Source organism: Triturus cristatus, chromosome 4_1, assembly GCF_964204655.1.
Source record: "Triturus cristatus chromosome 4_1, aTriCri1.1, whole genome shotgun sequence".
In the NCBI taxonomy this organism is placed as follows: domain Eukaryota; kingdom Metazoa; phylum Chordata; class Amphibia; order Caudata; family Salamandridae; genus Triturus; species Triturus cristatus.
The window spans coordinates 224,410,255-224,427,421 of record NC_140585.1 but is presented as its reverse complement, the minus strand read 5'-3'; the positions used below and the strand labels follow the sequence as shown (position 1 = coordinate 224,427,421).

Here is a 17,167-nt window from a genome sequence, read left to right as displayed (position 1 = left end):
GCCTAAAGGCAGTCAGCCTCAGTAGTGTAGTCTCCCCCTAGCTCAGCAGCCTATACTCCGGCGGCGGGTCCCCAGGTCCAGTAGTGCCCCAACTGACTGTCAGGTTTTCCCTCCCTTACCTTTATACCCCTAGGTCAGGTGACCCTACAAAAAGGCGGCAAGTTCTGGCGCCAGACTGGGGGATTGGAAGTTTCCAGAAGTCTCTGGGGACTCTGTGGTTGCTTCTCTGGTGACAAGAGGCGGGACGCTCTGGGTTACAGTAGCATTATGTCCCAGCCTGATCCCAACTACAAGCGCGCAGCAGGACAGTGGCCACTCCGCAGTAGCAGGGGCCTATGGCGACCATATTGTTAGGAGAGAGCACCTGCACCTCAGCACTGTTCAGCAGCGGTAAGGCGCCCAGAGTCCTATGTCCAACAAAAGATGGTGGTAAAAATGGAGGCAAAAAGGGAAAAGAAAAAAGCGGGGTAAGACCACCCTAGGGCTTACAGGTCTAAAACAATGAGGGGTAAGAGCACCCTAGGGCTGACAGGTCTAACAGTAATTATATTTCTGTCTTGAATTTGCATACCTTTTGCAAAGTACGATTTATTGTGTCTATTGTCTCTTCATCTATCACTCTTAATGCATTGAAGTTGTTGAATGTGTCTGTGTATCTGAATGCAATTGATAAATGAATTTTTCTCTCCCATGAAAGTTGATGGTGTTTGCACTGTGAATCTGTACAAATGAGCGTTCATTTTGAATGAATTATTAGATAAAATCTATTGAATCTTACTTGGAGTCTGTGATTATTTTATTGAAATGTTATAAGATAAACAAATTTGTTAATATCCCCATCAACTCTTCGACTAATGGTCCATTGACCAAAGGAAGAGTGTTGATCTGTGAAGGTTAGTTAGACATTGACTAATTCAGATCAAAGTGAAACAAAACTTGACCCCCAGCGAAACAGTCAGGAAACTTGAATGTGTATAGGGGCCCATTTTGAGTAATTTTTGATTGTGAAATGTTTATCCTGGCCTTTCGCTGGATCAATAGAATATTATTCTAAATTTGTTAAGAACTTCTCAGACAAAACAGCTTGTTTGCGTTCTTTGCTTAAGAAGGGGGTGAGTTTCGTTTGGAATGCTGAACACCAAGAGTGTTTCAATCACATCAAAAGAGAAATTTGTGACGCCAACGTCCTGGCTCCCTTCGATGTCAACTGTAAATCTATTCTAACAGTGGATGCCAGTGCTACTGCCTTGGTTGTCTCAATGCAAGAATGTGTCAGAGAGGACCGTAGCCTTTGCCTCCAGGACACTTACCAATGCCGAGAAGAATTATTCGGTCATCGAAAGGGAGGCACTCCCTGCGTCCTGGGCTGTGGAATATTTTTGGACCTACTTGTGGGGCACCAAGTTCCTCCTCAGGACTGATCACAAGCCCTTGATCATAGTCCTCTCCTCTAGGGGTACTGGAAAAGGGTCTGCGAGAAGCACCAAATTAGCATCCAAACTCCAAGAATTTCAGTACATTCAGGGATGGAGGTGCTCCAGCGCGGAGTGCAAAATCCCTCTCTACTGTCACGGACCAAAATATCTCACATACGCACACTATCCATACATTCGCTGGTGGGGCCCATAACACCAACACACACTCACCATCAGTCCGTGCGGGAGGCGATTATTCTTCCAAGCGCTGGATAATGAGGGAGGAAAAATACCACTTTACCCTAATGAGCAACAAATCTACACAACCTTCTAATACTCATTAGGCCCTGAATTTCACCTTTGGTATTCCTCTCATAAACGGAACGGATCTGTTAGTTGTAGGCTTAAGTGAATTTCTAATACTCTAATTAACCTTTTCATTAACACATTTCAATGAATAAACAACTCAACTCATTTCTGTAGATGTTCAAATCCAAATTTATATTAATATTGCAAATTAAATCATTCACTTGATCGAGTTGCCATTCATATTTACCTATTCTGGCTAAAGTTGTTCTCTAGGTCAAATTTTGCAGTCTCGTAAATCTATGGCCATCAATTTTAGCAGGTTCAGTTCATCAGGAGTTTGGGCATTAATTCAGTCCGTCAAAGATTCAGGCTAACAGCTGTCCTGCAGTGTCACCGTCCTCTCCGTCAGCATATCATCAGGAGATCGAAGGAGCGACTCCCAACCTCTCTATTCTATGGGTTTTTATAATAATTTCAATAACAACATGTAACAAAAATGAGTTTTAAACTGTTCTGATTGGCTGATCAGGGGTCATCCTACAAAGTTCTCATAAGGTGTAGTCCATGGTGTCAGCATACTTGCTGGTTCCGGTTCTTTAATAAAGTCTTTTGTCTGTAGTGTTGGCACTATTCCCAGTGCGACCTTGATAAGTACAGCTTGCCTGGGATCAGGACGAGGCCATTGTTGCTCATCTTAGCGCAGGCGCACTTCACCCAAGCCTTGTTCAGAGTTGGCAGTCGGGTTAGGCACCAAATGCAGCCATCGTTCGATAGGCCAAAATGGACAACTTAAGCAAAGAAACACAAAAACATAATTAATACATAAAAATGACTAATTAAATGTTATTCCCTCGCTAATACCCATATGTGTATGTATTTATCTAGCCAAAAGCAACACTCAATGCAATTTATACTTACTAAATAAAGCACGAATCACAATTACATCACAAAAGCGACATATATCATGCAATTTTCTATTTATCTATCATAAGTATGCGTACGAAATTTAGTTCACGTAATTAATTAGGCCATGCAGATGCAAATCCCACATGTATTTCAGTCATTAATAAGGTTGATTAGTTATTTCCACATCACTCCAAACCATTAGTTCAATTATAATTAATTAATTAATCTAATTAGTAAACTATCATGCAAAATGGGGTGGGTATACAAATTTTTGCATAACACGCTCCAGCAGAGGAACATCCAGGCCGACTGTCTCTCTAGAATGTCAGTTGATTGGTGATCTGTCTCTGGTCCATGCACCTCTGAATTGGATGATGACGTTACTGTTGCCTCCATAGGCGATGCCGTATTTGTGGGAGAAGGTGTGTTTGATGCTAGTGATTGGTAGAGTGAGATGGCGAATGACCACACCTTACAAGAAGTAGCCAAGCTGTTAAAGTCTGGTCCTAGGAGAGAAAGTTGCCTCCCAGTCTCTGTCCGTCCCTGTGTTAAAATTCTTGATGAACCTTCACTAGGCAATACCAATGTCCTAGCCAAAGTGGAGAAGTTTGTTCCCCCTTTTGGCATCAGGGGGAAGCTTCTAGCCTTAGCCCACAAAGGTCATCTGGGCCAAACCCTCACACAACGCCGTCTCTTCTGGTGGCCTGGCCTGGGTGCCCAAGTGGTGAAGTGGGTGGAAAACTGCTCAGTATGCAGGGAAGGTGAAAAGAAACTAAAGGTGGGTTGCAGGTCCAACAACGCACACATCCAGAATACTGGCTTGCCCTGGCACAGTATTTGCCTGGACTTCATTGGCCCCATGGGGGAAACTGCAGAGAAAGACAGATTTGCCATTGTAGTGGTAGATGTTTTCTCCAAGTGGCTAGTGGTCGAGTTCACTAATGACATCACTACTGAGAGTACCATTACGTTTTTGGGCAGGTTGTTCAGGGATGAGGGTATCCCCTCCGTCCTCATTACGGACAATAGCCCTCAGTTAATGTCAAGGGAGATGCAGACCTTATTGATGTTTTGCGGAGTCTCTCATCACTGCACCTCTCTCTACAATCCTCAAGGCAACGGTCTGTGTGAGAGGGCCAATAAGGTGGTTAAAGGGATCATTCAAATGACTTCCGCCAATGGTTCAGTAGTGCGCAAGATGGTGAATGAGATGCTTTGGGCCTACCGGACAACTCCCCTTGTCGACGGCGAGAGTTCCCCTTTTGAGTTGATAAGGGGCAGGGCCCCGGGCTTAAAACTCGTCCCCTCTTGGATGAAACAGCTAGTCACATTACACGGGGGTGGCCCACACCACAAAAAAAAGTTGATATTCCTTGCCGCTTCAAGGTAGGTGACCAGGTCAAGATCAAAAGTGGCAGATTTGGGAGAGGCCTTTCGAAATTTAAAGGACCCTTCACTGCCAAAAAAGTTCTTAAACAATGGAGAGTGTTGGAATGTCCGACGGGTCGCCCTATATCAGAAGGGCGTTGTGCACCTTAAACAGAGTAAGCATGCCAGTTAGTTAAGCAGCAGCGGCTATTTCTTAGTCCAGGATCCCAAGGATGTCTCTCCTGCTGGGTTGCTGTGTGTGGCTCTCGGTGGGGGTGACTCCCTCGTCCCTGTGAGTCCCTCTGTGGACACTTCAGCCTCAAGCCCTGATGGCCCTTGTTCCTCTCGCTCTCTCAGGTGCCGCAGACCACAAATGTATCTCAAGGACTATATTTATTCAGTTTTTTTTGTTTTTTCTCCCTTCACTGCTTTCGCCCTGCTTTTGTTGCTTTGCCTTTGGAAAGGGAGAAGATGTGTAGTACATGTTACTGTTCTAGTCTTTCACAGAATGTCATGTCTCCACGAGAATGTACCCACATTCCCATTCTATGTTTGCCCTTGACTTAGCGTTCTGTTCCAAAGCAGTTACTCTCTTGACTCCTGCTTGGAAGAGTCCGCTCTTGTCTCTCTCTGCGCTTCTCATAAAGGACCTTCAAACTTACCCAGCGTGTCTGTAGCTTTCTTCTACCACAATTTCCAGCCAAATTGTTTTTCTTTTTTGGATTCATTTCACAGGAACGAAAGGAGGAAAGAGAGGGTGAGAACCTTTTCCTTCAGGGCACAGTGGCAGCGCTGAAGTGGACACTGTTCTTGCCTTCTCTGGACAAGAAGGAAAGAGTCTTTTCTCTGTCCACCCACCTGCCCCAAATGGCCAGGAACGCAGAGCCTCATCTATAGACCTTGGCTATTTCTACTGTCCTGGGACACAAGTTTAAAATAAAAAAGTAAGGGAACGGAAACTATTGAATTGAAGAAGTACGGGCATGCCCTGCCCTGCTGATCTCACCCACTTCCACCACTGGAGTGGGGCACACATGGACCTCCACACCCATCCACCACAGGCGTCACGAGTGATGCGACCATGCTAGTAAAAGGGCCCGAGTGCACATGGCCAGTAACCTAAGTATACATCTAGTGTCTGTATCGTGACTTTAGTAGCTTGTGGGCCTAAGGCCCACAATACTATACTGCTGATAACTGCCTGTGCGATTCTACCTACTTGTAGAGACTCAGTAGATTCAAGCCTTAGATTCACCTCATCCATATATAGAAAGTTTAAGTCTCCGTTGAGACTTGCTTGACTGGCAGCTCGTCGCCAATCCATGTAATAATCATGCATCCAGAGTTGATGTTTTTCTAGATTTTATTTTTAAAGTAGAGACTCTCAAACGTGGTGCTCCCACCAGTCAGCAAACAACTGCCAGTGGATGAAACACACACACAAATCGCAATACTCTTGGAATGCATAAGAACAGAGACATTCCATTGTTAAAGTAATATCAATCTGGCAATAAAATGTAGAATTCATTGTCCTCCTTTAATTGTAAACATACAAAAAGTACATGAAGAAATCGTTTCAAACCTAGTTAAAAATTAACCAAAATGATCCCAATCCCGAGTACTTATTAAAATAAACACACACTGAACTGTCATGTTATACTAGACAATGCAGAGGATACACCTCCTCTCTTGTCTCAGAAACAGTGTTGTGGACATCCGCATACGTTTAGTGTGTATTATATCTTCAGGTGAATTGGCGTAGTACACACTATCAGCCAAGTGATTGCTTTTGATATATCGTTTCACTTATTTATGATACATTCAGTTTTCTTTTTATGATGCGCGTCTGATTGTCTGTTTTTTGTGTCTATGCAGTTTCTGGTGTAGTATTATTTCCAAAAGTCCGCCATGTGTTTGCTGGTGTTTTCCCTGTCTCTGCTGAACGTGATGCTGTAACCCTTGTTATGCGCGCAGCTGCCTGTGACGTAGTTCTGTTATTGACGTCCCTTTTCTATGTCCACAGAAATTTGCTGTATTTCCCTAGCAGGACCATAAAGTTGGGTCTCGCGAGAATTCGTTTCAGACGCGCGCCGCACGCACCGTCGTTCACAGACAGTGGGTGAATGCGCTCGCCCTCACTGCACCTCCCCCTCATTTCACACGCTCTGAACTGAGTGGTTTCTGAAGTGCGCGAGCATTGCCGTTTCACCTCTGCAGCACATGCGCAGTCTGATCGCCCCACGCTGCCGTGGGTCTCGGGCTCGCGCTGGACCTGGGCATGCGCAGTGTTTGTGTGGACAACGCGCACCCCCTCCTCCCAGTCTCCGGCTGGCCCTGTGTGTGTGTGTTTGTAAGGGTTTTAAAGATGGCCGGCGCAGCGGTGCCTGTGTACTGTGTGTGCCGGCAGCCCTACGATGTCAGCCGCTTCATGATCGAGTGCGACATCTGCAAGGACTGGTTCCACGGCGGGTGAGGACCTGGGGGACGAATGACGGGAGTTACGGGTTTAGGGAGTGCGCCGGAGCCCCGGAGTGGGTGATATGACCCGGGGTAACCTCCGCCTCCCTGCGGGGAGCGACGTGCGAGCAGGGCCGCGCTACATGGAGGAGCCGGGGTCTGGGATTCGCACACTTGATGACACAATAGCGCTGAGTGCCTGTTTTGATTGCTTTTTTGTTGTTTTCGCCTCAAGTTGGTTCTTGTTCACGCTGGTGCCTTATTTACACAATTGAGCACTGGAGCTGTGCACGCATTTTTCGTCCCATTCTAATTTCTGAGTGTGAGTTGTACCTGTTAATATCGTCTTTCCCACATTAATGTGTTGGGTGAGGATCTTCTGTAGGTGTTTTCACAGAGACTTGTGGAAGAAGAACTGAGCTACTTTTGATATCCGACTCTATCAAAGGTTGCATATGTGTAAGCTGAAGTTGTACTGTGCTGCCAAGTAAATATCTACTGATCAAGTTAATGTATCTTTTTACAGAGTTGTTCAGTTGTTTTTGTTGTCAGTCAGTCTCATGCTTTCTTTTTTCAAGTATTGTATAAGAGGATGTAGTGCCTCTGAGACGTGTATGTGCTGCTTTATTATATGTTGTATATTATAACAGTATTTATATTTAGCCCTTATTAACCCTGTCAAGGCTTTTAAGCGCTTGTTGGCATGTAGCACACTACTCCGGTACCCAAAGTGGATTAGTATAGTAAAAATGTTTTTAATTTGAGCTGTGGACATGTTGTTAGTTGGATTAAATAGGATAAAGGGGGTATAGAGGAGGGAAGAGTAGAAAATGTTATTAGGGAGATTGTAGTAGTAAAATTAGGTTTCGAGTGAGTCGAAGGAGGGAAGAGTATAGAAAACGATATTTGGGAGTTCATAGTAGTAAATGAGGATCGCAATGAGTCGAAGGAGGGATAGAGAAGGGAGGAGTCTAGAAAATGTTATTTGGGAGATCATAGTAGCACAGTCAGGTTTGAGATGAGTCAGTCTGGCGGTAGAGAATATATGGAAAGGGGTATAAGATGAGACACAGAGTATTGAATTGGAGAGAGTTTAAGGATTCCCCCTACCCCCAATGGGAGTAAAGTAATAAATATATAGATACGTAACTACTTATAAAGGTTTACAAATATATATGGAAACTAAAGATAACGTATTATATAAAGTCCTATGTACATGTTTGGATAAATAGAGACTCATACATTCAAGTGTTGCTGTATATAAAGCTTATTCATTTAGGTATTTATTTTTGGGGAAATTTAATTTTGCTTTTTTATTTGATGTTTTCCCCCAGTATTTCAATAGTAAAGTACTTATCGATACAATTGTTATAATCATGTTTACATTGTGATCTATAAAATAGACAGCTATCCATAAGCATTGAATCCAATAACTTATCACACATTGTGATAGATAAACAAATAAAACAGACGCATGCAATCAAATAACACATATGTAAACTATGCAGTCAGCTATATACATGTTGAGCATAAAATATATATGCATCTTAACCATAAGTAATATATACGTTTATTAAGCAGAGCTATAAAAATATCTATATCTTTTTAAACCATAAGTAGTATATACATTTGTACAAAGTACTGTACACATTATAATGCATGCATATTATCAAATTATACATGATGCAAAATACTGGAGTAATCTTCTGAAGATAAGATAGATATCCATGGATCTTATGTTTGACACTAATGAATTCCATAGTTTGGCTGCTTGAACAGAGAAAGATGTTTTTTTTTTCTTGTATGGTGGGGTTTGTAGGCAAGGTGCCAATATGGAGAGGAGGTTCCTTTTGTTGTATGTATATGATGATTTATTCCTGACAAAAGTGGCCCTGTTCCATGTATTTCTTTGAAGCAGCTTCAAGGTGGATCTTCTGGCAACCAGTAACTAATGCAGGGCCCTCAAAGCAGCGGAGATGTGGGCTTGTGGCTTTACATGTAAGAGTAGTCTGGCAGCAGAGTTTTGAATTTTGTTAGTGTTTTCATAGTGATAGAGATGATCCTTGGTAGAGGCCATTGGCGTAATCAAGTTTAGACCATATAAAAGAGATGGTAGCTAGGACCTTGTGTGTAAATCCTATGTAATGCTACATTGGATGCCCCCCCCCCCCCCCGTGACACATAGTGATGAGGTACTTTAGTATCTAATAAGCAAACTGTATTGAGTTTTTCCTCTTACAGGGATTGTTCTCTCAAAGCTGTGTTGGTTTGTGATGTTTATTATTATCTGCAAGGGGGCTGCCCAGTGAAGACTTGTGTGTTGCTCTTTAGGATGATGTCTCACAGGGAGCTTTATTCCTAGAGTAGCAGTTCTTAACCCAGGTCTGCAGATCCTGGGGTTCAGCGACTGTATAAAGAATTAACTAATTTGATTAGTTAAGTATGTATGCTTCAAAAGGGAAAACCGTAAATATTAACCTGCTATGTAAGAGTGAATAAATCTGAAATTGGAGGCTATAAATTAAAATGGCACCCATAGTTCGGTTCATGGGAGCATCACAAGTACACTAAACAATGGCATGGGTGCTTAGTTGCTTCAGTTGAATCGCTAGTATGCGTCAATGAAGAGCATGCATTTGGAGTAAAAAAAGAGACAATGTGGTGTACCAAAGTCTAACATATTGCTTTGTCTTTGGAAGTAAAGGTGCCTTTTGAAAAGCTGTAAACTTTCCCTTTATGATGAAAATTTCAATGTTTGTGAACTAAACAAAATATTTCACAGTTTGCGCATTTGTTTGTTGTATACAAGTTTCTTTGCACTGTTTTGCGTTTCTCTGGCTAGGCACGGGTCCCTGGCTGTCAGGGGGTTAAGAGTCGTTGACCTAGTCTGATACAGTATCTGATCTGCAAATTGTACATGAGGTATTCCATCAAGGACTGCACTTAGCAAGTTGATATGCGGCAGTGTACCATGTGTAATGTGTTTGCAATTGAATGCCCATAGACATTACTGCATGTATTCCCGAGGGTGTCTAGTGTGTATCTTTACTAGAGTGCCACCCTCTCCCACCAGTTATTGCGTGCATGCAGTTTTGATGTTCCGTTGCATATATGAATTGATGTAACTTCTAGTTGTCAATGTGTGGAGGGCCCAGTTCTACAGTTGACTGCATTTGTACTTGAGGGCAAATTATGCTGCACATTGACAATATTATTTTAACACATTAGTACTGTGCTTTGTTAGCGCTAGTCAAACATCTGAAAACAACACTTGGCTGCAAAATGGGCAGTTGACCTTCACAAAAGGTCTGCCACAGCACAACTTGGATCAGCTTGACCTTGGAATGATTCTTTTGTTGACTTCTGCAAATTATGCATCATATCTTGGATTATGTGGCAGGTTTGGTAAATCCATAATTAAGCAGAAAACACAACACCCACCGTCGAACTGCTTAGTGCATGGAAGCTCAGAACTTATTGTCTGGGACTCTGGATTTCTGGAGGATGGGAGATCCAGATAGAGAGCAGACGGTTTCCTGAGCTAGTGGCTCTCACCCCCTGGGATTTTGATCTTTTGGATCCAGAGATTGCTAGAGGAAGGAACTCTGGTGAAGCACGTTTTCTACGGATTATGACTTGGGCTCCCAGTTTTCCGTTTTTACTGTTTTTTTTTGTTTTATTTTTTTATTTATAGATAAATATAGACCTAAAAACCATTTATTTTGAAATGTGGATAAAAACCGAAATTGGGTTGTTTCTGTGTGATTCTAAATGCTGAAAATCATGACTGCCAGGCCAATAGCTGTGTGGATTGACAGGCAAGGGGATTAAACAAAAAATATAGGGATTTCAGTTAAGAGCCTTAAACAGCAGTAGATTTGCACAACCTTGATACTAAAATTTACATATTTTCTTACAAGTGCATATTTTACCACCGGAGTGTCTATATAGTATTGAAACCTGTCAGGTGTCCAGGCACAAGTGCACAGTAACTGGTTAAATAAATGCAGAAATAAACATATTTCAGCTCCATTTTTTTTTTTTTTTTTTTCACAAAAACCTAAAATATGGATAAATACAGGTAAAGTTTGCAAAAAATAGATATGGATAAATACAGGCAGAAATGACAAAACCGGGAGCCCTAATTATGACTGATAATATTTATTGATAATATTTCTCCTAACAATTTTGTGACTTTTGAATACCTCCCAGAATCTAGAAGGGTTTTGTCTCTAACCACTCACTTTATTGTTTTAATGCTTCTTTGGTGTTCCATAACTAGTTTAGTTCTTGATTAACATTTCTGTGTCTAAACTATGAACTTGGAGTTAAAATCTACATGATAATTGGTAGTTGGTTTTAAAAATGGAAATGATGTCCCGAGTCTATACTCCTCAGCTTTATGTCCCTTGGTAGGTGTAAACACAGGGTGTGTTGCTTGCTTTATTATTTTTTTTTTTTATATAGTGTGAACTAGACCCGACGATATCTGGTATCAGCGCGCTTACATGAGCACCAGTTTCGTTACTACTTTTTTTTAGGTCCAGCCTAGTGCAGCGTGCATGTGCTGCTCTATGGGAGGCTTCATGTAATCACTCTAAACTTTTGTGTGTGGGTCTGACTACCCCACGCATTTGGATGGCTGTTGGCTGTGTAAATTTGAAATGGGAGCCTGCAAATGGCTAAAGGCGGGCTCATGTCCCACCTCTTTTGCAAATGTTCACTCCCACAGCGTTTTGCTTGTGGGAGCAAGCAGCGGCGTGCAGGGTGGCAGCTGCATTCCTTGAATGTGCGCACCACTCACTGGCTTGTTTTTCCAATTACCGCCACGTGAGGGATGGCTTTACCTCTAGACTCCCTACAGAAGTTCCCAACTTCCCATCATACACTGTCACGCGCCGACGACGTTCTTACACTCACACGAGGCGAGTATAATTTTACCCCTATACTTGGCTCGCTCCTGGGGTCCCGTTATACAGGCCAAGGCTCGTGCGCTACACAGCATGCCGTCTTCACACTTTCCCCAATTCGCTCAGAACCCCCGCCATGCAACGACCGATTCTGAGCCGTGATCCTGCAGGAACTTGATGATGTCCTTCTTGGGCAGGTCGTCATTTTTCAGCTGCTCCTCGCTCCATTCCCACTGTGGTTCGGTGGCTGCCATCTTGCTCTCTTAACAAAGAGAGAGGACGGACAACAACAGTAAAATAATGTTCTCTGTAAGGAGGCGGACTCTTGGTTTGGTGATATAGATATATATTTTCATTTTACTTGTACTAAACCTACTCGCAAGGATTGAATACTGCAACCATATTTTACACATGCTACAATATTTAAGTAACTGCATGCTATTATAGAAGCATTCATCTACTAAATATAAACTTTTTTTTATTTAATAGCATATTATCAGCTTGTGTGAAAGGCAATTTCAATCCATAGCATATCACACTATTTATAATTTTTTTGCAACTCGGTATCCTAGGGATTGCGCAGTATTTCTATTAAATTGTACATAAAATATCCTGCTTCAAAATGGCTAATCTTTGAGGGGAAATCAGCAGTTGTCTTTACGCTGAGCTCAGCGACGTTTTACGTCCGCTTCGACTTCTAACTTTTGACACGCACGATTACTTTTCAAGTGTTGCAGTTTATGAAGAACGGTCGTGAATGACTGTTTCAATTCTTTGCTGTGAGACAATACCTCCTTTGGTGTATATATAACAAGCATATGCTCTTTCGTCCTTACATTTTATTTTAAGTGTTTCTTTTGGTTTTAATAAGGAATCGCTTGCTACCCTGTAACATCTCACTTTGACATTGAATATTTTTACAGCACCATAACGTTAAAAATGCTCTCTAGAAAGGGTTCGTTCTAGCTGTGTACTAATCCAGCCTATTTATTATGTGACTGTTTGACCTCTGATCACAGCAGGATTGTTCGAAAATGTTTAGTGTGTGGGCATGCTAATAGGGGACAATTTGCTGCATGGCTAAAATTATAAGGTCCCAAAGGCGAGACCTCTTGGCTATGCCAATGCTTGTTTTGTTAGGCATGGGTAGATTGCGTGATTTGCCCAGAATCGCAGGATGTTGAAGGACGTCTATTTTTACGGGTGTCAGGTTTCAGACATGGCGTGTTTGCTTTGCGTGATTTGCCCAGAATCGCAGGATGTTGAAGGACGTCTATTTTTACGGGTGTCAGGTTTCAGACATGGCGTGTTTGCTTTGCCATGTAACCTTTAATGTCAATTAAACAAGTGTAATTAGTTTGTGTTGCTACCGGTCATTCATCCTAAGACTATACTGTTAAAACATTCTGTGCATGGTTATTTTGCTGGCTACCTTCTAGGGAACAAATGTAGACCTTACAGTTGCAACTTGTTATAAGTATCTGCATGTTCACTAAGTCGATACTGGAAGTGCTCCCATAACCTCTTTTGGAGGATGATGCCCTATTATTCATTCACGTATTTGTGCACAGTTTTGGAACCAAGTTGATTTTCTGCAGAAGTCTAGTCGGTGTATTCTGCTTAGCGACTCGTGTTGAACTTGGTGAAGTGCGATTCTTTATGGCATTCTCTTCATTCTTGTATGTTGAGTTTAATACTGGGATTTAGCTGCAGGAGACAAAAAACACATTCAGGATATGCCTGGGCCAGGATTTACAATTTGCGAAACTGGCGGGGATGGCCAGAGAGATTTGGACTGTCTTTCCTAATGCCCCCTCTACCACTTGAACTGTCGGGTCACTCTGCAGTTTGGCGTGAGTTGTCGTATGGGGACATTGTTAGAACTGGGGGTCTCTAGTTGGCAGAGGGAGGTACCTTTGACCAAATAGGGACCCTTGCTTCCAACTCGGGGAAAGGAGGATTACACTACTGCATAACCCCTGCTCACCCCCTTGGTAGCTTGGCACAAGCAGACAGGCTTATCTCAGAGGCAGTTACATCAAAATGGTCGCACACTGCTGACCTACCTGCGTGTTACCCCAAAGAACTGTGGTCCCTGTAGTCAGCGTCGGCGGATACACCTATGCTCGTGTCGTGAGTGCAAGTGTGAATAGCGTTAGCCATCCCTGGACACGTGTTTCGAGGTAGTTGCCTCTTGTCAGCAGGGAGTAGGAAAGAGTGTAGGGTTGCAATGTAAGCTGCTAAAATCATTATCAGGTCTAGTACCTCTCGTAGCAACGCAGGTGCGTAACCTGAGTCCGTCGACTCCCCGGCTCAGAGAGCCACTAAATAGTTACATCAAAATGGTCGCACACTGCTGACCTACCTGCGTGTTACCCCAAAGAACTGTGGTCCCTGTAGTCAGCGTCGGCGGATACACCTATGCTCGTGTCGTGAGTGCAAGTGTGAATAGCGTTAGCCATCCCTGGACACGTGTTTCGAGGTAGTTGCCTCTTGTCAGCAGGGAGTAGGAAAGAGTGTAGGGTTGCAATGTAAGCTGCTAAAATCATTATCAGGTCTAGTACCTCTCGTAGCAACGCAGGTGCGTAACCTGAGTCCGTCGACTCCCCGGCTCAGAGAGCCACTAAATAGTTACATCAAAATGGTCGCACACTGCTGACCTACCTGCGTGTTACCCCAAAGAACTGTGGTCCCTGTAGTCAGCGTCGGCGGATACACCTATGCTCGTGTCGTGAGTGCAAGTGTGAATAGCGTTAGCCATCCCTGGACACGTGTTTCGAGGTAGTTGCCTCTTGTCAGCAGGGAGTAGGAAAGAGTGTAGGGTTGCAATGTAAGCTGCTAAAATCATTATCAGGTCTAGTACCTCTCGTAGCAACGCAGGTGCGTAACCTGAGTCCGTCGACTCCCCGGCTCAGAGAGCCACTAAATAGTTACATCAAAATGGTCGCACACTGCTGACCTACCTGCGTGTTACCCCAAAGAACTGTGGTCCCTGTAGTCAGCGTCGGCGGATACACCTATGCTCGTGTCGTGAGTGCAAGTGTGAATAGCGTTAGCCATCCCTGGACACGTGTTTCGAGGTAGTTGCCTCTTGTCAGCAGGGAGTAGGAAAGAGTGTAGGGTTGCAATGTAAGCTGCTAAAATCATTATCAGGTCTAGTACCTCTCGTAGCAACGCAGGTGCGTAACCTGATTCCGTCGACTCCCCGGCTCAGAGAGCCACTAAATAGTTACATCAAAATGGTCGCACACTGCTGACCTACCTGCGTGTTACCCCAAAGAACTGTGGTCCCTGTAGTCAGCGTCGGCGGATACACCTATGCTCGTGTCGTGAGTGCAAGTGTGAATAGCGTTAGCCATCCCTGGACACGTGTTTCGAGGTAGTTGCCTCTTGTCAGCAGGGAGTAGGAAAGAGTGTAGGGTTGCAATGTAAGCTGCTAAAATCATTATCAGGTCTAGTACCTCTCGTAGCAACGCAGGTGCGTAACCTGAGTCCGTCGACTCCCCGGCTCAGAGAGCCACTAAATAGTTACATCAAAATGGTCGCACACTGCTGACCTACCTGCGTGTTACCCCAAAGAACTGTGGTCCCTGTAGTCAGCGTCGGCGGATACACCTATGCTCGTGTCGTGAGTGCAAGTGTGAATAGCGTTAGCCATCCCTGGACACGTGTTTCGAGGTAGTTGCCTCTTGTCAGCAGGGAGTAGGAAAGAGTGTAGGGTTGCAATGTAAGCTGCTAAAATCATTATCAGGTCTAGTACCTCTCGTAGCAACGCAGGTGCGTAACCTGAGTCCGTCGACTCCCCGGCTCAGAGAGCCACTAAATAGTTACATCAAAATGGTCGCACACTGCTGACCTACCTGCGTGTTACCCCAAAGAACTGTGGTCCCTGTAGTCAGCGTCGGCGGATACACCTATGCTCGTGTCGTGAGTGCAAGTGTGAATAGCGTTAGCCATCCCTGGACACGTGTTTCGAGGTAGTTGCCTCTTGTCAGCAGGGAGTAGGAAAGAGTGTAGGGTTGCAATGTAAGCTGCTAAAATCATTATCAGGTCTAGTACCTCTCGTAGCAACGCAGGTGCGTAACCTGAGTCCGTCGACTCCCCGGCTCAGAGAGCCACTAAATAGTTACATCAAAATGGTCGCACACTGCTGACCTACCTGCGTGTTACCCCAAAGAACTGTGGTCCCTGTAGTCAGCGTCGGCGGATACACCTATGCTCGTGTCGTGAGTGCAAGTGTGAATAGCGTTAGCCATCCCTGGACACGTGTTTCGAGGTAGTTGCCTCTTGTCAGCAGGGAGTAGGAAAGAGTGTAGGGTTGCAATGTAAGCTGCTAAAATCATTATCAGGTCTAGTACCTCTCGTAGCAACGCAGGTGCGTAACCTGATTCCGTCGACTCCCCGGCTCAGAGAGCCACTAAATAGTTACATCAAAATGGTCGCACACTGCTGACCTACCTGCGTGTTACCCCAAAGAACTGTGGTCCCTGTAGTCAGCGTCGGCGGATACACCTATGCTCGTGTCGTGAGTGCAAGTGTGAATAGCGTTAGCCATCCCTGGACACGTGTTTCGAGGTAGTTGCCTCTTGTCAGCAGGGAGTAGGAAAGAGTGTAGGGTTGCAATGTAAGCTGCTAAAATCATTATCAGGTCTAGTACCTCTCGTAGCAACGCAGGTGCGTAACCTGAGTCCGTCGACTCCCCGGCTCAGAGAGCCACTAAATAGTTACATCAAAATGGTCGCACACTGCTGACCTACCTGCGTGTTACCCCAAAGAACTGTGGTCCCTGTAGTCAGCGTCGGCGGATACACCTATGCTCGTGTCGTGAGTGCAAGTGTGAATAGCGTTAGCCATCCCTGGACACGTGTTTCGAGGTAGTTGCCTCTTGTCAGTAGGGAGTAGGAAAGAGTGTAGGGTTGCAATGTAAGCTGCTAAAATCATTATCAGGTCTAGTACCTCTCGTAGCAACGCAGGTGCGTAACCTGAGTCCGTCGACTCCCCGGCTCAGAGAGCCACTAAATAGTTACATCAAAATGGTCGCACACTGCTGACCTACCTGCGTGTTACCCCAAAGAACTGTGGTCCCTGTAGTCAGCGTCGGCGGATACACCTATGCTCGTGTCGTGAGTGCAAGTGTGAATAGCGTTAGCCATCCCTGGACACGTGTTTCGAGGTAGTTGCCTCTTGTCAGCAGGGAGTAGGAAAGAGTGTAGGGTTGCAATGTAAGCTGCTAAAATCATTATCAGGTCTAGTACCTCTCGTAGCAACGCAGGTGCGTAACCTGAGTCCGTCGACTCCCCGGCTCAGAGAGCCACTAAATAGTTGGAGTTGAGCCGGTGGAGTCGACGGACTCATGGTTACGCACCTGCGCGCTACGAGAGGTACTAGACCTGATAACGATTTTAGCAGCTTACACAGCAACCCCACACATTTTCCTACTCCCTGCTGACGAGAGGCAACTACCTCGAAACACGTGTCCAGGGATGGCACACGCCACGCATACTTGCATTCACACTCGAGCATAGGTGTATCCGCCGACGCTGACCTTCAGGGACCATTTTCATTGGGGGAACACGCCTGGTAGGTGTAGCAGTGTGCGACCAATCTGGTTTAACTTTATATTCAGGCTCCCTTGAGCCGGTGGAGTCGACGGACTCATGGTTACGCACCTGCGCGCTACGAGAGGTACTAGACCTGATAACGATTTTAGCAGCTTACACAGCAACCCCACACATTTTCCTACTCCCTGCTGACGAGAGGCAACTACCTCGAAACACGTGTCCAGGGATGGCACACGCCACG

At 44.6% G+C, this 17,167-nt stretch overlaps 1 protein-coding gene across 1 annotated transcript in view; it reads left to right on the top strand.

The window, feature by feature from the left end:
• The first annotated feature begins 6,090 nt into the window (after positions 1–6,090).
• Positions 6,091–17,167, top strand: part of KDM7A (lysine demethylase 7A) — a 316,134-nt gene continuing 305,057 nt past the window's right edge. The window contains exon 1 of the mRNA XM_085651905.1: positions 6,091–6,467. Within this exon, the coding sequence (XP_085508031.1) occupies positions 6,277–6,467 (191 nt within the window). The 5' untranslated portion in view covers positions 6,091–6,276. The remainder of the gene's footprint in view (positions 6,468–17,167) is intronic.